The sequence below is a fragment of the Bombina bombina genome, chromosome 6 (assembly GCF_027579735.1).
Source record: "Bombina bombina isolate aBomBom1 chromosome 6, aBomBom1.pri, whole genome shotgun sequence".
NCBI classification, from domain to species: Eukaryota; Metazoa; Chordata; class Amphibia; order Anura; family Bombinatoridae; genus Bombina; species Bombina bombina.
In genome coordinates, this window is record NC_069504.1 from 1,119,260,792 (window position 1) to 1,119,284,505 (window position 23,714).

The 23,714-nt window shown below is 38.5% G+C and overlaps 1 protein-coding gene across 1 annotated transcript in view; it reads left to right on the forward strand.

The window, feature by feature from the left end:
* The window catches only part of IRAG2 (inositol 1,4,5-triphosphate receptor associated 2), a 530,761-nt gene that overhangs the window by 25,422 nt on the left and 481,625 nt on the right, over window positions 1-23,714 (forward strand). Inside the window, exons 6-9 of the mRNA XM_053719704.1 lie at window positions 7,704-7,862; window positions 20,395-20,512; window positions 20,607-20,657; window positions 21,952-22,029. Coding sequence (XP_053575679.1) covers window positions 7,704-7,862; window positions 20,395-20,512; window positions 20,607-20,657; window positions 21,952-22,029 — 406 coding nt within the window. The remainder of the gene's footprint in view (window positions 1-7,703; window positions 7,863-20,394; window positions 20,513-20,606; window positions 20,658-21,951; window positions 22,030-23,714) is intronic.

Sequence of the window (23,714 nt, forward strand, 5' to 3'; positions counted from 1 at the left end):
CAGGGTACATTGTGGTCATTAAGGGGTTAACCCAAATAAACTTTGAGCATACCCGATTATAACCCATGATGTCATGCTTTGTGATAAATATGGGTACATTTTGTAATAAAAATAGGATGCGCGGAAATATTATTATTGTTTTAATCAACATAATCTTTGCAGAGAGAGAGAAAAAAAACATATTCCATTTATTTAGCGCTCCATCTAAATTTTTAAAGAATACCGAGTGATTAAGTTTATCCCAATTCTGTGGGCATCTTCCCAACTTAATCTCTAGATATTTAATATATGCAGATTCTTTTAAAGGCTGTTTGGAGCAGCTTTCCATTGTTTTGGATACCCATAATATCTCTGATTTATTTGGGTTTATTTTTATAACCGGAAAATTTACTGTAACTTTCAATTTCCAAACATTTTGGAATATTTACATTAGTATGGCATAATATCGTCTGCATATAATAAAATTACCAGTTTTTTTTTTTCCCCAGGTCTATTCCTTTGATTTCTTTTCTCAGGTAAATAGCTAGTGGTTCTAGCACGATGTTGAATAATAGAGGAGAGAGAGGACACACCTGTCGGGTTCCCCTTTGTAGTGTGATATATTGTCAGCTCATTATTCACTAACAATTGTGATCTAGGTTTGTCATACATTAATTTTGATCAGATTAACAATATTTCCTGTGAATCCAAATTTTGTAAGTAAGGTGGACATATGGTTCCAACTAATGGAGTCGAAAGCTTTTTTTAGTATTGATAGTTACAAGCGCCATATTATTCGTATATTTGTCTTTGCAGTTGTAGTAGTGATCTAGGGTTAGTAATACTTGACGCATATTTTGAACTGGATTTCTCCCTGGCATAAACCCAGTTTGGTCTTCATTTATTAAATCTCCTATAGTTTTTTTTTTTTTTTAGTCTCCCTGCAATGATGGATATGAGTATCTTGTAGTCCAGATTCAGCAAAGATATAGGTCTATAAGATCCCATGTCTTCTGAGCCCTTACATCTTTTTTTATATAAGTGATATTACTGAATCTGTGAAGTATCTTGATTGCATCTTATTGTGCTGGAAATATAGATTGAGTAGTTTGCATAATGTATATAAAATATCGGTCTTAATCATTTTGTAAAATTCAACAGATAACCCATCTGGTTAGTGGGCTTTGCCAGCTTTTAGTTTATCTATAGCTAACCCAATTTCCTCAGGAGTAATTACTTAATTGCTCTAAGGTTTCTGTTGAGATCTTTGGGAGCCTAATATTTTGCCAGAATGCATCTTTCTGCTTCGTTGACCTTGATGTTGGCATATAATTTTGATAGTATTTTTTTAAAAAACAAAAAAGCTTCTGTAATATCCTTTTTTAATGGTGATCGCTGCACCACTAAAGTAAGTTTTTTCTCCCTTATCCCTATGTATTTGTGCTGTATCTTTCTGTTTTTTGTTTGCTCTGTTATTATTTCACACATACCCCCTACCCAGCTAACCAGCCCGCCCGCCGAAGGCGAGCCAAAGGCAACCCTGTCAGCGCCCATCCGCGCCCCGACTGCACCCAACGCCACGTACCTTGGCTCCAGAAACTGCCGCCACTACAACGACAGCACCCTTCAAGCGCTCAACACCGGTAGATTGTCCAACTGCCACCACACATCCCCGACAAACACCTTTGAACCTTTTCACCTGCCGCAACTGCTCCTTCCCCTCCCTCCGGACCACAACCAAACCAACTAACCCACCCAAAAACAACTGCAATTACCTCAACTGCATCCTCCTCAACACCTGCTCCATCCACAAGCACGCCTTCGAAATCTGGAACCTGCTAGACTCCACCTCACCTGACGTCGCCTTCCTCACAGAGACCTGGCTAAACCCTGCATCAGGGCCAGACATCGCCACTGCAATACCCGACGGCTATAAGATCTGCCACAAAGACCGCAGCAACCGACCGGGAGGAGGCATCGCCATTATCCGCAAACACACCATCCAAGTCGCAACCAGCTCAGACGACCACTCACCAGGCCTAGAACACCTACACTTCAAGATCCAGGTCAACCCCAACACCACCATCCGCGGCACCCTCATCTACAGACCTCCCGGATCTCGTCCCGCCTTCTGCAACTCCATCACTGACCACATCGCACCCCATGCCCTCACCTCAACGGACTACATCCTCTTCGGTGACCTCAATTTCCATCTTGACAACCCCAACGATCACAACACCTCCACACTCCTGGAAAACCTCTGAACTATTGGACTAAAGCAACTCATAAACTACCCAACCCACACAGCCGGCCACACCCTCGACCCGATCTTCTCCTCAGACAACCACATCTCAGTCAATCACATCACCGAACTCCTCTGGACTGACCACCACTGCATACACTTCTCCTTCAACAAACCCACCACCCACCTCCGACAGTACCACCCACCCCGCAGAAACTGGAACAACATCACCCAAGACCAACTACACCGCACCCTAAACAAATCCTCTCCACCTACCTCCACAGACGCCAACTCCTCCGCCTGCAACCTCCACCACTGGATTACAGACTGCTCCAACACCCTTGCATCCCTCAAAAAACCATCTGGTCGCCAAACCACCAACAAAGCTAGATGGTTCACCCCAGCCCTCCAGGACTCCAAACACCACTGCAGGCAACTGTAAAGAACCTGGAGATCCAGCAAGACCCTTCTGGATAAAGCTGCCTTTAAGGAAGCAATCGCCACCCACCACCACCTCATAAAAACTGCCAAAAAAGCAGCCACCCAAGACAGAATCAACTCTAATGCACAAAACAGCAAGGAGTTGTTCTCAGTCATCAAGGAATTCTCTAAACCCAACAACGACACCACCAACATTCCACCCTCCCAGGACCTCTGCAATACCCTCGCTGCACACTTCCACCATAAGATCCTCAATATCTGACAGTTTCACGCCTCATAACTCAACCTCCACCACCCACTCCCCGACACCCCTCCCAAATTCGCCCCCCCTCACCACACACGGACTATTTGGAGCCCCATCACCACAGATGACACCCTCGGAATCATGAAATCCATCCACTCTGGTGCACCCTCGGACCCATGCCCCCATCACATATTCAAAAAAGCAAGCAACATCATCGCCCCTGAACTCCGCCGCACCATCAACTGCTCCATCAATACCGGCACCTTCCCAGATATCTGGAAGCACGTGGAACTGAAACCCCTGCTGAAGGAAACCTCGGCTGACCCCACGGACCCGAATAACTACCGCCCCATCTCTCTACTCTCCTTCCCGGCCAAAGTAATGGAGAAGTCCATCAACTTGCAACTTATTGACCACATTGAGGCCAACCACATCCTGGACCACTCCGAATCCAGTTTCAGAAGCAACCACAGCACTGAGACCGCCCTCCTCGCAGCCACAGATGACATCCGTGCCATGCTCGACCAAGGAGAAACCAGCGCCCTCATCCTCCTAGACCTCTCAGCAGCTTTCGACACTGTCGACCACAACACCCTCCGCACCCGCTTACAAGATGCCAGCATCCGCAGCAAAGCCCTGGAATGGATCACCTCCTTCCTCACGGGCAGGACCCAGAAAGTCAGACTCCCGCCTTTCTCCTCCAAACCCACACCAGTCAACTGCGGTGTACCGCAAGGGTTTTCGCTGAGCCCCACCCTCTTCAACATCTACATGGCCCCTCTTGCCGCCATCGTCCGCCACAACCTCAACGTAGTCTCCTACGCCTACGACACCCAGTTAATCATCTCACTCACCCGAGATCCCACCACCGCCAAAAAAAACGTCGACGAAGGCCTGACAGCAGTCGCCGCCTGGATGAAGGACAACTGGCTCAAACTGAACACAGACAAAACCGAAGTCCTCCACGGACCCAATAAATCCGCATGGGACAACTCCTGGTGGCCCACATCCCTCGGTCACCCTCAAACCCCAACCGACCACGCACAAAATCTAGGCTTCATCCTGGACTCCTCACTCTCCATGGACCGACAAATCACTACCATCACCTCAACATGCTTCCACATTCTCCACCTGCTACAAAAAATCTTCAAGTGGATCCCTACCGAAACCAAGAAAACAGTCACCGACGCCCCGGTTAGACTACGGCAACGCACTCTATGCCGGCTCCACCATCAAACTCCAAAAGAGACTCCAACGTATCCAGAACGCCTCAGCCAGACTCATCCTTGACATCCCCCTCCAATGCCACATCACGAACACCTAAGGAACCTTCACTGGCTCCCCATCAACAAGAGAATCACCTTCAAGCTCCTTACCCACGCATTCAAGGCCCTACACAACATCGGACCTGAATACCTTAACCACTGTGTAAATTTCTACACCCCCGCCAGACAACTCCAATCGGCCGACCAAGCACTCGCAGTCATCCCCCGCATTGGCAAATCCACAGCAGGTGGAAGATCCTTTTCCCACATGGCTGCAAAGACATGGAACACCCTCCCGCTTCACCTCAGACAATCCACCTCCCTTACAAAGTTCAGAAAGGACCTGAAAACCTGGCTCTTCGACTGAATGTCCATCTCCTCCCCCCCTCCCCCCCCTTTCTCCTATCCCCTTTCCCTTAGTGCCTTGAGACCCTCACGGGTGATTAGTTCGCGCTCTATAAGTACCCAATAGATAGAAATTTGTCTTTGTGTATGTATTATCACCCCACTTAATTAAGGGAATCATGCTTTTCTTTTCTTCTAAATTTTGTAAGTTTTGCCTAGTGTTTCGCTGAAATTCCTTGATATCCCTGAAACGCTGCCCTAGCTTTCAACTCTTCAAATGACCACTTTGCTTTTTTTAATTTTAATGTATGTTTTTACTTTTCATTTTGAACAAAAATAATGTTCATGGGCTAAATTTTGCTTTTCCCCATGCTTTTGTTTTGTTTTTGCCCACCAGTAGATGGGAGTTGCTAGCCATGAGCCACTTATCCTTTGATAATTGTGCACAAACATGCATTTCCTGATAATTTTAGCATTTTTTAAAAAAAAAAAAAATGTTTATGGGGGTGAAAAATTTTAAACTGTTTGATGCTTCTCATAGGCATGCTAAGACATTTGTTTAAGGAATGACTGAAGAAAATATTTTAGCTCTTCAAGCTCAAAAATAAACTTGATACACATTTGTCTTTAATTTGTTTGTACAAAGCAAAATATTCTAAAATGGGGAGGACCTCCTTAATCACAACTGGAAGTTTACATTAATTTTAATGTATAGACTACATGGGAGGTAGCAAAAATCATTTTTTTTTGTACATTATTTATGCTAAATAAAATTTTCTTTAGGTCACTGACCTACCTAATATTACTTTCTCACTCAGATTGATTTTAATTTTACACATCTGTTTCCTGCAGTCTATTGGGGCTACATATACTGAGATATACTGCTTGCTTGGCTGCACGGAGCAGAGTGGTGTAAAGAAACGCTCAGTATGAGTTGGAGGGAAAGATTTAAGGTCTAAATTAAATGTGCAAAAATGAAACTTGCAAGTTTGATGTTGCATTTTCATTCTGCAGTTGAAGTGATCTAACATTAATTCCTTCCACATTAATTTTAAATTTACCAAAAATACTAACTGTTGCGTTAGACAGTAAAGTCAATGGAGCATGCAATTTTTAAAACAACTTTACAATTTTATTTTGAACATCAAATTTGCTTTCTTCTGTTGGTATCCTTTTGATGAAGAGTAAATCTTTGTAGGCTGATAGCTGAGGAGTGTGCATGTGTCTTTAGCCCTCTATAGCAGCAGTGTTTGTAACTATGTATAGCATTGCTATAAACATTATGGCAAGCACTGCAGCCAGATGGCGTAAGTTGCGTGCACGCTCTGAGCTCATCTAGGATTACTTTTTACCTAAGGATACCACGAGAACTAAGCAAAACTGATAATGGAAGTAAATTGAAAGTTGTTTAAAATGTCAACACAAATAATAATAATAATAAATGAACAGTGCGCCAACAAATACAGTGCTAAAAAATTGATAATTGCCAACCATAAAAGTACATATAGAATATACTTTTAAACATGTGTGCAAATAAAAATCAATAATGTTGGTATACAAGTGAATGTTCAGATGTCTTAGCTTAGTAACGCTAAGTACATACTACTAAGTGAGACCTAGGTAGTCAGAATCCTCCCTCAGGCTCTGTTACTTTTGCTGGTGTCCCAAAAGAACAAAATCTGTGAAAATATAGAGTGGAAAAGAAGGCGCCACCATAGTGTACGATCAATGGGTACAAACAAGCTTCAGATGCGCATGATGAACTGGTACTTACAAGCTCCTAGACACTTGAGAAGTGTCACATACGCCTTCTGGAACTTTATGAGTCGTCCAGCTAACTCCCACCACCGTCCTTGTTCAGATGGATGCCGATTATCTTGCTCTCCCGGTGGTAGTCTGCTTATTCAGGATACAATCTTTATGTATAAATAGCCAAACCCGGTCGGCTCTTATGTGCAGTTAAGACCGTTTAGTACCTTAGGCAGCACACTCCAAGATGTATGTGCAAAACTGAAACAGTGATACAGTTTCAGATGTGTCTGTAGGTGAGAACTTAGGATCCAGTGATCATCAATCTGTTTGGTTTAGTATTCATGTGCAGGAACTGTCCACCCAGACTAAAACAAAAGTTTTAGACTTTAGGACGGCAGATTTTTCATTAATGGGAGAATACCTTTTGCCTTGGAAGGAAAATACCCGATGTGAGAAAAGATCCGGAGAGTTGTTTGTCCGACAGCGTGTGGAGAAGAGAGAAGCCGGTGAGAGTGTGACTTACTTCCGGTTGCGGTTAGGATGATCCGATACACAGCTGATGCTGGAACACACACAGAGCTGAATATTGCGGCTGCAGAAAAGGCTGAATTGCTGATTGTGGTAAAGGTTTGTTTTGAATAAACTTCAAAGTGTAAACCTAATAAAGGTTACGATAAGCTGAATAATACAAAGGTTAAATTAGCAGAGACCTGGTCTTAAGAACTACGAAAATAGAGCTAAACTCTTCACAGAGCAGGCTGAAACAAAGTACATCAATTAACAGGCCTTTTCTGCAGCCGCAATATTCAGCTCTGTGTGTGTTCCAGCATCAGCTGTGTATCGGATCATCCTAACCGCAACCGGAAGTAAGTCACACTCTCACCGGCTTCTCTCTTCTCCACACGCTGTCGGACAAACAACTCTCCAGATCTTTTCTCACATCGGGTATTTTCCTTCCAAGGCAAAAGGTATTCTCCCATTAATGTTTAAAATGTCAGTCTATTCACTTTAAAAAAAAAAAGTAAACTTTTTATGATTCTGAGCATTCAATTTTCAACAATTTTCTTTTTTTCTTCTATTATCTAATTAGCTTTGTTGAAAAGCATACCTAGGTAGGCTCAGGTGCAATAACGCACTACTGGGAAATAGCTGTTGATTGGTAACATCACATATATGCCTCTTGTCAGTTGCTCACCTGATGTGTTCAGCTGGGCCCCCCTATTCATTATTACAGCTATCTCTGACTCCAGTAATCCATCTATTTACTTTGAGGCCACCTGTTCTAGCACTTCCCACCACCCCTCCCTGCCAGTGTTTTATACTAGAGCCATGGGTAACAAACAGCCTTATGATAAGCTGTCATAGCATATAACCTCATCTGGGTGTGATCTAAGAAGAATTGACTTGTACAATAATTGTCTCTTGAAAATTTTAGGGAAACATCGGACCTTATAACTTGTGTTGCTGACCTTCAGTATAACAACCTAAAGATGCAGGAACAACATGCCAAGATGAAGATCACTATAGAGTCATTGGAGGAAGCCAATCACCGCCTGCAGGAGGAGAACGAACAGCTGCAGAACCAGTGGAAGAGGTAACGGCTTTGTATGTAATGAGAAACCGCTATGCAATCAAGTGTTATGCTCTTAGGGTTTCTGTGAGTTGTCTCTTTTTTTCAGATAGAGCATAAAATAGAAACCTAGAATTTGACGGTAGATAAGAATCAATCAAAAAGGCCCATCAAGTCTACCCATATTACATGTTACTTTTTTTCTTAGGATAGCCTTCTGCATGTCCCAGGCATTTTTGAATTCCTTTACATTCTTTGTCTTTACCACCTCAGATGGAAGCTTATTCCATGAATCCCCAATCCTATCTGGTAAAAAAAATAAAATGCTTCCTCAAATTTCTCCTGAATCTGCTACCCTCTAACTTTAGATTGTGACCCCTTGTTTTGGCTTTTTTTTTTTTTGTGGGAAATGCTTTCAGCTTCTACTTTATTAAGTCCCTTCATATATTTGAAGGTTTCTATCATGTCACCTCTTTCCCTTCTATCCTCTCTAAACTATCCATATTTAGACCATGGAGTCTTTCTTTGTACGTTTTTATATTTTTGACCATGTGCCATTTTAGTAGCCCTCTTTCGAACAGCTTCTAGTTTATTTATATCTTTCTGATAGATATGGTCTCCAGAACTGTACACAGTATTCCAGATTTGGCCTAACTAATTATCTGTAAAGTGGCATAAGAACCTTGCTATTTAACTCATCTGAAATAATTCCTAAGTCCCTTTCTTCTTTAGTTATAGTCAGTAATTCACCATTGAGACTATAATTGGCCTTTTGGGTTTTTGGATCCTATATGCATAATTTTGCTCTTGGTAATATTAAATTTTAGATCCCGTTTTTGACCAGTCCTCTAGTTTTTTAATATCACTGATCATTTGATCAACCCCTCCTGAAACATCAACTCTGTTACAAATTTTTATATCAGCAAACAAGCAAACCTTCCCGTTAAGCCCACTTCCAATATCACTTATGAACATGTTAAACAAAATGGGCCCAAGAACTGACCCTTGGGGAACACCACTAGTAACTGACGCCGCATTTGAATGTACTCCATAAATGTAAACCCTCTGTCTTTCTTTAAGGCAGCATTCTACCCACTTAACAATTGTAGCATCTACTCCAAGGCAATACATTTTGTGAATGAGTTTGTTGTGTGGGACGGTGTCAAATGCTTTGCTAAAGTCTAGATATGCAACATCTACGGCTCCTCCCTGGTCTATTAATTTAGTTAAATGGTCAAAAAAATAATAATTTAGATTGGTCTAACATAATCTTCCAGCAGTGGAACCATGCTCTTCTTGTCTTCTAAGTTGTTTGTCTGAAGGAAAGACACAAGTCTTTATTTTAAGAGTTTCCATTAATTTCCCTGCAATTGAGGTCAAACTGACTGGCTTATAGTTAGCAGAATCTTCCCTACTACCCTTTTTATGAAGATGGACTACATTGGTAATTTTCCAGTCTTTTGGAACAACTCCTTTTAGAAGTGACTGCTTTAAATAAATCTGCTAATGGAGTAGCTATCACAGATCAAAAATCTCTTAGAACCCTTGGATGAATATTATCTATACCCACAGACTTATTTACTTTTATTTTTGATAAAGCCCTTGAAACCTCTTCCTCTGTAAAAAGAAAAGTACTACTCACATTATTATTTACAGTAACATCCCTTAATAGAATATCACTATCTTTGCCATCTGTTGTAAAGACTGAACAAAAGTAATCATTTAAACAGTTTGCCATTTGTTTATCTTCTTCCACTACTCTATCATTATTATTGAGTCTTACTAGCCCTCTTTTAATTTTTCTCTTTTCACTGATATAAGGTTTTGTCACCGTTTTTTACAGATTGTGCTATTTTGTCTTCTGCATCAGCTTTAGCCTTTCTGATTAACTGCTTTGTCATCTTTTGATGGGTTCTCCATTTTTCCTTATCCTCTTCTGATCCAGCGAGTTTGAATTTTTTATAGACTGTCTTTTTTGTCTTAACTGCATGTGCTACTTCTCTTGAAAACCATATTGGTTTTCATTTTCTTTTTACAAACAAGCCTAATACAGTGTTTAGTTGCATCTGGAATAGTGTTTTTAAAATATTTCCACTGTTCATGGACTCCTGTAATCTCAGCCATCCCTTTTAGAAATTCTTTTAGGTATCTGCCCATGCACCTAAAGTCTAAAACTTTTTTGTTTTACTATGGTTGCATAATAACTTTGTATAGTGCAAGAAATTTCGGACAGTCCGTAGTTAAAACTTAGTATTTATCTGAATTCATTAAAAATATACAGGAACAAGCTAGTAAAGTAGAGGAGGTGTAAACCTAAACTGTCTTACGCGTTTCAGCGTTTGCCGTAATCATAGCCATTGATTTAGGGTGGCTCTCTAATCTTAAGTAGCACATGTTAAAATCTGATTGGTTGCTAGTAAATTAGTAAAAGAAACCGTAATACACCTACTCATAAACATGTAACCTTTTTCTTTTTTTGCAAGACCAAATTAAACATGATATCCTATACAAAGTTAGACATGTGATATTATTCACTTGATATTCGGGAAAGCATATGGACTATACTAAATAATATAAAATATTAACATACATTATAAAATGTTGACAAACATAGTAATGTAAAGTTTTAGCTCCACAGAATGTTGATATATAGGAATAAAATGAAATGAACACCACAGTACAAAGTCAGCAATAGTCTGTGTATCCAAACGGTCACACACAATATCAGCAATGTAGATAGCCCATAGGAATTAAGGTAATTAAAGTAACCTCACAATCTAATGTTTAATACTATCATAGAGTCAAAGATACACATAACTCACTTATACCAAACCAAAAATACATCTAACCTAAATATCGGTATATTCAAATATATATAATTACCAAGAAGCCGCTAATATGAAAATATATGCTAAGCGTATGGGAATTATTGGAGGTACAATATGTAACATGTGTATATTATTTTTATTGTATATAGCTATATCTACTTGCATTGTATCGTGTGTAATATTTCAGTCGTGGATAAGAGGAGGAACATAACTATTGAAATGTGGCCATAGAAGTAACCATAATGTTGGTAGATATAACACCATATACATCATGCATATTAATAATTCTAGACAAAGTGGGGAGAAGTACTGGATATCAATAAGTATATAAATATGTGGGAGATATTTAGGATATTATTAGTGGGTTCCTTATTCCCAAAAATTTATAAGGTCATATTTGGAATTTAGACCTTTGGGAATTCTAGTTTCCAACTTGAAGATCCAGTACATCTCCCTCTTTGCCAGAATTTTGTCTTTATCTCCTCCTCTTTTAGGTAACACTACCTTTTCAATAATGCACCATCTGAGGGAGTTAATGCTTTTATTATGTTGTGTTGCAAAGTGTTGAACCAATGGTGTAGCTGATTTACCTAGTGTAAGAGTGGACAGGTGTTCTCTAATTCTAGAATTCGCATCCCTGCCTGTGAGACCTACATACTGTTTCTGGCATAAGATGCATTCTAAAAGATAGATAATACCCTCAGCTGTACAGTTTAAGCAGGACTTGATATCAAAGGACTCTCCTGTCACACATGATCTAAATTTGTTGGTAAATGAGCCAAATTCGCAAGGCCGGCACTTTTTGTGGCCACATTTAAACATCCCCGCATGTTTGAGCCAGGAGGAGTTCGATTTATTAATCTGTTTCAATTGGGTGGGTGCCAGTCTAGAACCCAAAGTATAACTCTTTCGGTAGGAACATCTCAAACCCTTTTTAGCTGTTTCTAGTAGGGCATCATCAGCAGTCAAAACTGCAAAATGTTTTTTGACAATGCTACAAATTTGTGAGTATTGGGAACTGTATCCCGTTACAAAATAAACACCATCCGTGCCAGTAGGCCTATCATGGAATCTGTCATTTGAAATCAAAGTTTGTCTATCTATTTTATCCACCTCCCTTCTTGCTCTCAAAATATCTCTGTTGGTATATTTTCTTTCTTTCAACCTCTTTTGGAGATCATCCGCTGCCTCCTGATATACTTTGGGATTGCTGCAATTACGCTTCAATCTTGTGAATTGGCCCTTTGCTACAGCATATCTCACATGCTCTGGGTGATTGCTTGTTGCATGGAGGAGGGTATTCCCTGATATCGGTTTACGGTACACAGAAGAATATATATATATATATATTCTTATATTCTCTGAAGACAGGGGTTCCCTTACTTTGGGAACACTCTTTGATCAAATGGAGACATTATTACTGAAGGAACTAAAAATACAGTGGGATGTCTGGACTTTCGAAAGTTATATGAAAGCCAAAATGATTCCTAGGGGGTTACGTGTATATAAATTCCCTACTTTTGAAATTGATTTAAATGACAAAGATTTCATTGATACATGGAACGATATCCTATCAGAATGTTCCTCCAGGTTAATGTTTATGTTAGTTAAATATAGGTCACAGGATTTGAACAAGGTTAGAAGTGAGATTAATGAATTGCAAGCAGAGTTAAACAGAAGTTCTGAACCCAATTTTTGTAAATATGATAAAATTTTACAGCATACTGTTGCACAAGGGAGGTCACAAATCATGGAGAATAAACATCTCAAATTCATGAGAGATAAAGCAGATTATGACCTAGGCTCTGTTTACATTTGGAACAGTAAAGTCAGAAATGAATATAGACGTAACCAACCAAGGTTTAATAATAACAAAAGTAAGAACAAAAAGGGCAATAAGAACAGGAGAGGCAGTAAATCTGTAACTTTTTCAGATTCAGGAACTGATTTCTCCTCAGATGAAAACAGACACTATTAGTCCATCTATGACGGTAGTCAATATGGACAATACCTTAAACACCATTAATGACAATCCGATAGGGGTCGCAATTCCTGAATCTATTACAGATAACCGCCCAAAAGGGGCGCCAGGTAAATCCAAAGGTAGGGTTGCTACCCATCATGATTTGCCTACATCATCATTACATTCAGACACAACATCTTCCGACATCCAACAGGTTTTTCCACAGGCACTTTCAAGAACCGGGGAAGGTACACAGCCACCCAAACCTCTAAATCAAGAGAGATATCAGCTGAGGGCCAACCGTCCCCAGAGCAAGTACAAATAAAAGTCACTAACAATGTGATTAATTTATCTAGCATTAAAGTAAGTAATGACCAAGAATATGTACTAGGCTTAGGATTAGGTTTTTCACCCACATCAGATTTTAATGTTTTTCAAACTTTAATCAATGTAAACCGATTGGTAAGAACTCTTACACTGAAAAAACATTTTCAAGATTCTAATGAGACACCAAGCAGATCTGGCTCACAGACTCCAATAACAATGGACTCGAACCATGATTTTAACTTTTCTGAGTCCTGTGATATGGTTGCATTGCAAATGTTGGAGTCTGAAGCCAGAATTGATTTGAGTATCATTAACAGTGGACCAAAGTTTAAAAACAAATCTGCTTTTTACCCGGTACAATCCAGGGGAGCTATTCTGGAGACTTTCCACTCTAGGGTGGAGAAGGATCTAGTGGCTCTAAGTAACAAAACTAAAAATGATCAGTCCAAAAGGAGATTTAATCTAACACGTGCTCAAAGGGAAGCACTAGTGTCACTGGAACAAAATAGTTCACTAGTCATTCGCCCAGCAGATAAAGGCGGATCTGTTGTAGTTCTTGATAGAACTATGTATGTATCAGAAGCCTATAGACAACTGCATAACAATGAAGAGTACTTACAATTGTCTGGGGATCCTACCTTTAAGTTTAAGCAGGAATTAATGATCATTTTGGATGATGGAATGCATGAGGGTTTTATGGATCAACATACAGTGGATTACATATTAGTTGACAATCCGAGAACCCCATGGTTCCATCATTTACCAAAAGTGCACAAATCACTCACAAATGTGCAAGGCAGACCCATTATTAGTGGCATAGACTCTCTTATGGAGCATGCATCTGAATGGTTGGATGCTCTATTACAACCATTGGTTACTTCCTTACATTCTTATATTCGAGACACTAAACATGTCTTAAATATAATACAACAGATCACCTGGGAAAAAAACAATTTTTGGCTTACAATAGATGCAGTATCATTGTACTCCTCAATACCCCATGGTATGGGGTTAAAAGCTATACAATTTTTTCTCTTGCATTTCACCAACTATTCTGAAGACTTTCAAAAATTTGTGTTGGAAATTACCAATTTTTTGTTAACACACAATTTTTTTCGTTTTGAGGGGGATTTCTTTCTCCAAAGGCGTGGCATGGCTATGGGTGCCAAATTCGCACCATCCTATGCCAATTTGGTTCTGGGGTGGTGGGAAATGGTGCACGTCTTTGGAGAGGGAAATCCCTATTGTCAGTATGTTAAGACATACAGGCGCTTTATTGATGACCTTCTTTTAATTTGGTCTGGTCCTGAACATTTAATCTCAGATTTTGTTGGTTATCTGAACAATAACGGTGATGGTTTGCGGTTCACGTTTAAATACGATTCATTGTGCATCAATTTTCTTGATCTGACTCTTACTGGAAAAGAGGATGGTAGTATCGATTCTTCTGTGTACCGTAAACCGATATCAGGGAATACCCTCCTCCATGCAACAAGCAATCACCCGGAGCATGTGAGATATGCTGTGGCAAAGGGTCAATTCACAAGATTGAAGCGTAATTGCAGCAATCCCAAAGTATATCAGGAGGCAGCGGATGATCTCCAAAAGAGGTTGAAAGAAAGAAAATATACCAACAGAGATATTTTGAGAGCAAGAAGGGAGGTGGATAAAATAGATAGACAAACTTTGATTTCAAATGACAGATTCCATGATAGGCCTACTGGCACGGATGGTGTTTATTTTGTAACGGGATACAGTTCCCAATACTCACAAATTTGTAGCATTGTCAAAAAACATTTTGCAGTTTTGACTGCTGATGATGCCCTACTAGAAACAGCTAAAAAGGGTTTGAGATGTTCCTACCGAAAGAGTTATACTTTGGGTTCTAGACTGGCACCCACCCAATTGAAACAGATTAATAAATCGAACTCCTCCTGGCTCAAACATGCGGGGATGTTTAAATGTGGCCACAAAAAGTGCCGGCCTTGCGAATTTGGCTCATTTACCAACAAATTTAGATCATGTGTGACAGGAGAGTCCTTTGATATCAAGTCCTGCTTAAACTGTACAGCTGAGGGTATTATCTATCTTTTAGAATGCATCTTATGCCAGAAACAGTATGTAGGTCTCACAGGCAGGGATGCGAATTCTAGAATTAGAGAACACCTGTCCACTCTTACACTAGGTAAATCAGCTACACCATTGGTTCAACACTTTGCAACACAACATAATAAAAGCATTAACTCCCTCAGATGGTGCATTATTGAAAAGGTAGTGTTGCCTAAAAGAGGAGGAGATAAAGACAAAATTCTGGCAAAGAGGGAGATGTACTGGATCTTCAAGTTGGAAACTAGAATTCCCAAAGGTCTAAATTCCAAATATGACCTTATAAATTTTTGGGAATAAGGAACCCACTAATAATATCCTAAATATCTCCCACATATTTATATACTTATTGATATCCAGTACTTCTCCCCACTTTGTCTAGAATTATTAATATGCATGATGTATATGGTGTTATATCTACCAACATTATGGTTACTTCTATGGCCACATTTCAATAGTTATGTTCCTCCTCTTATCCACGACTGAAATATTACACACGATACAATGCAAGTAGATATAGCTATATACAATAAAAATAATATACACATGTTACATATTGTACCTCCAATAATTCCCATACGCTTAGCATATATTTTCATATTAGCGGCTTCTTGGTAATTATATATATTTGAATATACCGATATTTAGGTTAGATGTATTTTTGGTTTGGTATAAGTGAGTTATGTGTATCTTTGACTCTATGATAGTATTAAACATTAGATTGTGAGGTTACTTTAATTACCTTAATTCCTATGGGCTATCTACATTGCTGATATTGTGTGTGACCGTTTGGATACACAGACTATTGCTGACTTTGTACTGTGGTGTTCATTTCATTTTATTCCTATATATCAACATTCTGTGGAGCTAAAACTTTACATTACTATGTTTGTCAACATTTTATAATGTATGTTAATATTTTATATTATTTAGTATAGTCCATATGCTTTCCCGAATATCAAGTGAATAATATCACATGTCTAACTTTGTATAGGATATCATGTTTAATTTGGTCTTGCAAAAAAAGAAAAGGTTACATGTTTATGAGTAGGTGTATTACGGTTTCTTTTACTAATTTACTAGCAACCAATCAGATTTTAACATGTGCTACTTAAGATTAGAGAGCCACCCTAAATCAATAGCTATGATTACGGCAAACGCCGAAACGCGTAAGCCAGTTTAGGTTTACACCTCCTCTACTTTACTAGCTTGTTCCTGTATATTTTTAATGAATTCAGATAAATATTAAGTTTTAACTACGGACTGTCCGAAATTTCTTGCACTATATCTACTTCTCCACCAGTTGAGGACTTGTCCGTACCATTGCTGTACTGACTACTTTGGCGTTTTAACAAGTCAAACTTTTGTTGTGTCGAGTGGGACTGTGGACGGACATCCAATCCTATCCCAGAAGCGGTAACACACCCTCGTTCCACACACCCGAATTGGATATCGGGATCCAGACTCGTCATCACTGACGTCACCTCACTCTCCGTCTTTGCACACTGAGGATTATCGCGCGGTTTTCGACTAGTGGTGTCGAACCTGTGGATGGTTTTGCTACGGAAGCATTGAAGGGGTCACATAATAGTGGAATAGTGACAACCTCCCAAGCCTAAGGTTCCACCTGAAGCAACCGCATCTATCCACAATTCAAAGGGCCAGCCTGGTTTGGTCACGAAGAGAGGTGAGGAATCCATTGTGTTTATTCATTGAACTGAGTGTTAACATTTGCACTTCCCGGGACTGTGGACACACACGATACACAAGCTTGTCTTTCAGTTTTACGCCATATATTGACTTTTGTCATTTATGAAAGTATTACCTACAGTGTTTTGAGATAGGTTTAATATACACCCCATTTCCTTCCTTTTTTTTATATGCATAATAACTTTGCCTGAATATTAAACCATACAGACTGATAACAAACATCCGCAGCCCAAAAACACCAAAGAAAATAGTTTTCATTTATTTGCATATTTTATAAAGAAAATGAGCAACAAACATTCCTGCTATATAATTTTTAAAGGGACATGGAACCCAAAATATTTTTCATAATTCAGACAGAGCATACAATCTTAACACAACTTTCCAATGTACTTCGATTATCAAATTTGCTTAATCTTCTTGGTATTCTTTGTTGAAAGATCAGTTATGTACTAGTGGGAGCTAGCTGACCACATCAGGTGAGCCAATTAGATGCATATTTGTGCAGCCACTAACAAAGGATACCCAAAGAATAAAGATAATTGGAATGTTTAAAATTGCATCTTCTATCTGAATTGTGAAAGTTTTTAATTTTGACTGTCCCTTTTTAAAATAGTTTGGAAAAACACCCTCTGAGTTCTGAAAATGTTGTCTAGTCTCTGTTCTGCTTAGAATAGGTTATAAATATCTTCTAATAATTTGACTAAAATCTCATAGGGAGAACCCCAGTTCTGGTGTGAAAATTCAGATTCTCTTCCCCCTTAACTAAGCAACTTACGGCCAGGTTAGTATGTTAGAGAGAGTGCCTGGGTAGCGGACAGGGCTTTCATACACTGTAATATAATTACAGCATTATTTTTATTATTTTAGTGCTGTCAATAAATGTGACCTAGTTCCAATCCAGTTAGATCATATAAATACAACTAAACTTCCTGTGTGTGTGGTTTTTGTAATTGTTTTTTTTTTATATCATATTTCTTTTATTGAAGATTTTATGAATGACAACATAAAATTATGTCCTTTTACATTAATAACAAGCATGTAAGCGAAAAGCATATTAAAACAGTAAAGTACATAGTTAAACGAATGCTAGTCCCAAACAAACAAGATAATAGGTCATCTGTTAAAAACTGCAATTAGGCATGCTGTTATAAAGAAACTATACTTCAGCACACCAAGATGAGTAGTTACAAACCTTTGCTAATGTAATACATGAATGGCAAACTGCCAGAGGGGTGTGTGTGTATGTATGTATATATATATATATATATATATATATATATATATATATATATATATATATATATATATATATATATATATATGTAACTTATGGTACAAATTAGAGGAAGGCTAGCGTATGCAGTGGTCACTTTTTGAACCTTAGTACTGTTAGGTGAAATTAGTATCTGATAAGAAAATCCTATCTTGTATAACAATTATGTTCAAACTAATTTTAATAGAGGCACTACCTTTTTATAAGGTTCAAAGACCAATAAGTCTAAATGCAATATAAATATGTAATATAAATTAGATTAGATTATAAAGTATGCTTATAGTAATAGACTGCCACAAATAGGAGAAGATCCTTAATAGTATACTAATATATGCCTGAGTGGAGAAAATGCATATAAAAAATGTGATCAGCTAAACTGTCAAAAAGAAAACTATTATATCTATTTAGAGGAACTGTTAGCCCCCATAACTAAGAAACCCTTTCGTATTCTGTAGCTTCATTAATGCATGTAGTTGGGAGGAGAACCATACATATAGTAACCTTTTTGAAGTTGGCTGAATCATTTAACAAACGCACAAATGTAATTGTAGTAAAAAAGGTTTCTCAGCTATAGTAAAGGTGTAACCTTGCTTATATAAACATGCAACAAATAGCTCATATGACTCTCACATAGAACACAGCAGAACAATAGAATCTAAGTATTTATTTTCTTACAAATGGCAATGGTTACATAAACAATGCCTTTCAAATCTATAATCAGCCTGGTAGATGAAACATGAGTCCTCAGTTATGGTCAAGTCTCTGTAGTGATGAAAATAGTGCTAGATTTCACTACCATAGGTAGAGATTTACCAGCAGCCATGTGGCTGTGTGCATTTTAGCCCACACCAGACCTCTTGATCAGTAGGAGCTTCAGTTGAGTGTCCAATATGTTTTTGTCCTGAGCCATCAATAGGACTTATTTGCTGGGGCAGAAATACAAATGGAAGGTGTAGGATTTTATGGTCTCCATATGAGCAGGAGATCAGGAAACAATTGCAGCTGGAGTGGATAGCCGTTGTAGCAAACTTCCCCATGCTGGATCTCCAAAACTGTGGGGCAGTGGAGTATTTATAGTTTGACCTGGGATGCTGCATACCAGTCTTTGCTATTCCAGTAAGGGATATGAAACCTCCGCTACCACTAGGGAGGCTGGCCGCATCTCACCCAGTGGCAGCGAAGGGCGAGATCAGTTTAAGTTCTACCATTGTAATCTGCAGGGTCTGCTGAATCCCTTTGCCTGACGCATATTGTTGAATGTCGGAAGCTCCTTCTTGCTCCTCAGCCCAGTATCATTTCCAGCTTCACTTTGTCCAATGTAATTAGGGACTTGACTGGTAGGGAATCGTCACAGCTACTCACTGATTTGCTGAACATAAGGTCGTCAAACATGTTATGCATTTTGACCTCAAAATCCTGAAGTAAAGTGCTGTGTGTAGTTTCTCCCATAATGATGAAGATATAAAGATGAAGCAGTCTTTTTATGACTGCTATACCCAGATTACCCGGGGGGATGACAAGGTTCCTCAAGTAGGTCACCGCTGAGGCCTTGATCCACCTGAGCTACAAGTAGTAGTATATTAACCTCGTCTAAATATTCTAATAGTAGTTGCAAATATTAGGTGTAAAACAGCTGATTTGGCTAAATTAATCAGGAGCCTCAAAGTGTCACTGAATGCCCCTCACCCCAAAACTTCCTTTTTTTTAAGCTTCAGAAACTCTCTCACACCAAAATATGATTATTTTATACTTTAGAAAATTGGATGCAAAAGTAAAAAAATAAATGGAGATCAAAATGTAAACTTTCATGAATCTGGGTGTACACATTTATTTCTATTATGAAATGTACCTTTTTTGGTTTTCATTGTTGCAATGCAGACAACCCGTAGAGGGAGCTGCAGCAGGGACACCCGCAGCAAACCAAAAGTGTTTTGAGTATTATATGTATCTTTTTGATAGACACGTGCACGCTCCTGAACCTACCTAAGTATGCTCTTATGAAAAAGAGCTACGTTTCAACAAAGGAGACCAAAAAAAAGGTAGTTGACAACAAGTATATTGTAAAGGGTTTTGGTTGATGTTTTGATGTTGTGTGTTTCTGTGCACACTCTATAAAAGTTTTAATTTTGGTTCCCATGTCCATTTTAAAGATGACCTATTTAAAAAAAAAAAAAAAACTAAGAATGATTAGTAAAACAACAAATTCACTGTCGGCACAACTCACATGCATGCAATTGTGCACACACACAAGCGCTTGCACACAGTTATCATGCATTTCAAAGTATCATTCACAAACCGCTTAAAACTGTCGTCATTGTGTCTTATTTTTAACCTCTCTTGCCCATGTAGTGCCCAGCAGTGTATAATGAGAGCAAGAGCCTTAAAAGAAGAACTAGAGGAAATTAAACTACATCTACACAACTCAGAAGAGAAAAATGTGCAGATGGTGGCACAGAGCAAACAGCTGGTAAAGTGCAACTCCCCTTATGAATAATCGTATAACGTTTAATAGCGCTTAATAGAAGTCTTAACACTATTCCTCACGTGTGTTTGTATTGTAGGAAAAGGAAAACCTCTCTCTCATTCATAAGATTAGTGCCTTGCAGGAAGAGGTTGGTATTGTTATATACATTTATTAATATCTGTAATTCAAATATAACACTGAACCTTTACTCTGTGCTTCCTACCAGAGTGTACTCCCTATAAGCGCTTCAACCGTCGCTAGGGATTATGCAACACACAAGTACTCTAATTTCTGGATATATCCCATAGGATCAACATTGAATTATTTTGATAAAATATGATCCTAAACTTGGGACACCAGATACATTGCTAGTCTGGAAAAATTATGAAAACAGTTTAAAGGGATATCCTAGGCAAACTGCAGTAATTAAACTGAAATGGAAAAGTGTGCGTCACTGCAAGCTTTCTGAGCAACCAGTCTGTAGATGCAGGTGCACGTATGCTATGTACGGCCTAGGCACAGTGAAAGTGATCTGAATTTATTTCCCTATTACATTTGCATTGGTAAAAATGCTTCTAAACCAAAATTGAGAGATACTCGTATGCATTTCAGTTTTGGCCGGATTATCTGCCTTTTTAAGGAACAGAAAGTAAAAATTAAAATGTGCGTTTTCAGTTTTGAATAAAACCCTATTTTTGCAATATGCTTAGATTAACAAATATACTTTTTAGTAAGAACAATCTGTTTTCAGCAGCATACGCACATATGCTTCAAGTGCCTATTTCACCCTCGTTTAAATATTGTGCCAGCAATTACATAATTTGTTTCATTCAAGTCACCAAGCAGGTGTGGTGTTTAAATGGTGGTGCAAAGCACACGCATAGCATGTGTAGTGGGTGTTTTTTTTTTTGTTTTTTTTTTACTATCTTGCATTAATTTATCACTTGCTGGCTAGTGACAAGTTTTTGTTTTGTAAAAAAAAATTCAGATGTAACATTTGATTTTAAAAGACGATATACAAATGTAATTCTAACTTTGTTCTACAACAAGAGAACCTCTTGCCATTTGATTGTAGAAATCCAATAGCCCCTTTTTTGTGGATCATACAGCAGATTGCTGCTATGTTTGAAGCAACTCCTCATTCTGTTCATTCCAAAGAAAAGAGATCTATATTTCACTGATCTGTATTCTTAATAATCCAAGGAATGAAATACAGACCAGTTAAATTACCCACAAGTAAATGTACAGAAATGTATTGTTATCCCACTACAAGACTTTATCAAATCACAGAACTATTTATAGAACCATCTTCAAATCTGAAACCTATATCCCCGGCCAGGCATGAAGTTGTATATTTTATTTTACTTCTAAATAAGAGAGGAAAAAATGTATTCTTAATCTGTGAAATGGATCCAACTCGTTTTTTTTATGTTTCTGTTAAGAATGAGCGGCACATGCTGGAATCAGACGGTCTGAGGAGGACTATATCTGAGCTGTCTGATAAAATTGCTGTTCTTCAGGTTAGTCTGTACTTATGCACTTAAATTGATATAAAACACAAAACATTACTGTATGCTTGCATTATTTTTATTACTCTGAAGGATGTGAGACTTACAAACCCTCTGTAAATTGGAAGTACTTACCCCAGACTTTATAATCCCTTACCCTAAAACATTGTACTGAATAACTGGCGCTAAATGAATAGCTAGGATTACACTACCTACGGTAAAAATAGATTCAATACCTATATATTAGATATCAGTGGTAAATAAAAACTCGTATGGCAAAAATCACATGTATGTGAATTACCTATAAATGACAAGTGCACTTGCTACTTGGTGTCAAACCTTAAAAAGCAAATAATGAAACTCTGTGGTCTAAACCGTGCTATAGTGTGTACTAGAATCTAACAATAGCCTTAACTAGTATTAAAATGCAGGAAAAGGATACAGTGTGTAAAGGATACAATGTGTAAGAATATATATCAAAATACAATGTGTAAAAAAATGTATCAAAATACATCAAAATACAAATGCGGTGTATAGCGGTCTGCTAAGTGAAACAAAAATCTGTTGCAGTATATAGGTTCCGGTATATGCAAATAAATCTCTCTGACTATAGTTTAAAAATCATAAATATATTTAATATTAGACATTAAACATTCGTATAAAAAAGTGGCTGACTGATATATAAAACTCACACTAGGGACGTCTCCCTTGAGTGTAATAGGCAAGAAACAAATATTGGCTCCAAATAGAATGAATATATCAACAGATGTCTGATACAACAAAGTTCCTGTATGATGGGAAAGTCACAGTTTTATAACTAGTAAGGTACCTTACTGAACTCGGAGTTACGGGAGCTGACAGCTCGACCATATATTGATTCCTAGTGCTTACTTCGGCGTCTGTGTCTTACGGGGTATTTCGCGGCTAAACAACAAACCGCCCGCTTTCGTGATGATTGGCGGTTTGGGCCACACACCCTTTCTTTGATAGGCCGGATGGATCCTCTTACTGAGTATGTGTGACGGTATCTCTGATGATAGGTGTAACCGTCCGGTCACTGTTACAACGTCCCAAGGTGCCTGTGACCCTTAGATTTGGTGGAAGTGTTCCTTAAAAACTGCACTTCATGCAGTATGAGCAGCAAAATAGGACCTCTAATATTGGCGCTGATCAGATCCCTGGTCCTCAAGTGGCAGTTAGCTTTGTTCGTCCACAAGAGGGGGCTGGATCGCAGCTATTAGTGTTGTATAAGTCTCTTAGTGTCCAATAGTAAAAACAAAACACTGGAGTAAATTTCTACGCGTTTCACCCCAGGAGGGCTTTATCAAGATACTCCAGGTATATTACACACACCTTTTAAAGGTGTTCCTTAGATCTCATTGGCCAGTAAATAACCAATCTTATTGGAGCCAATAAACACCACCTCTTTTTTCTTTAAGGTGGAAATTCCTAAATCTGTACACTCACATATGTTGATGTATATAAAAAGGAAAAGAACACTAATACATTTGACTAATTGTCAGCGTTTTTTAAAAACTTGATAAGAATGAAAAGTAAACCTAATATATTATTAATAAAGAACATATAAGAGAAAATATAGGAGTAAGTTGTCATCAATACCTTATTAGTAATTCGTATATTAACTTAGTGTGATAATGCCAACTTTAATATCAAATATACTGCTGACTCTGATACTT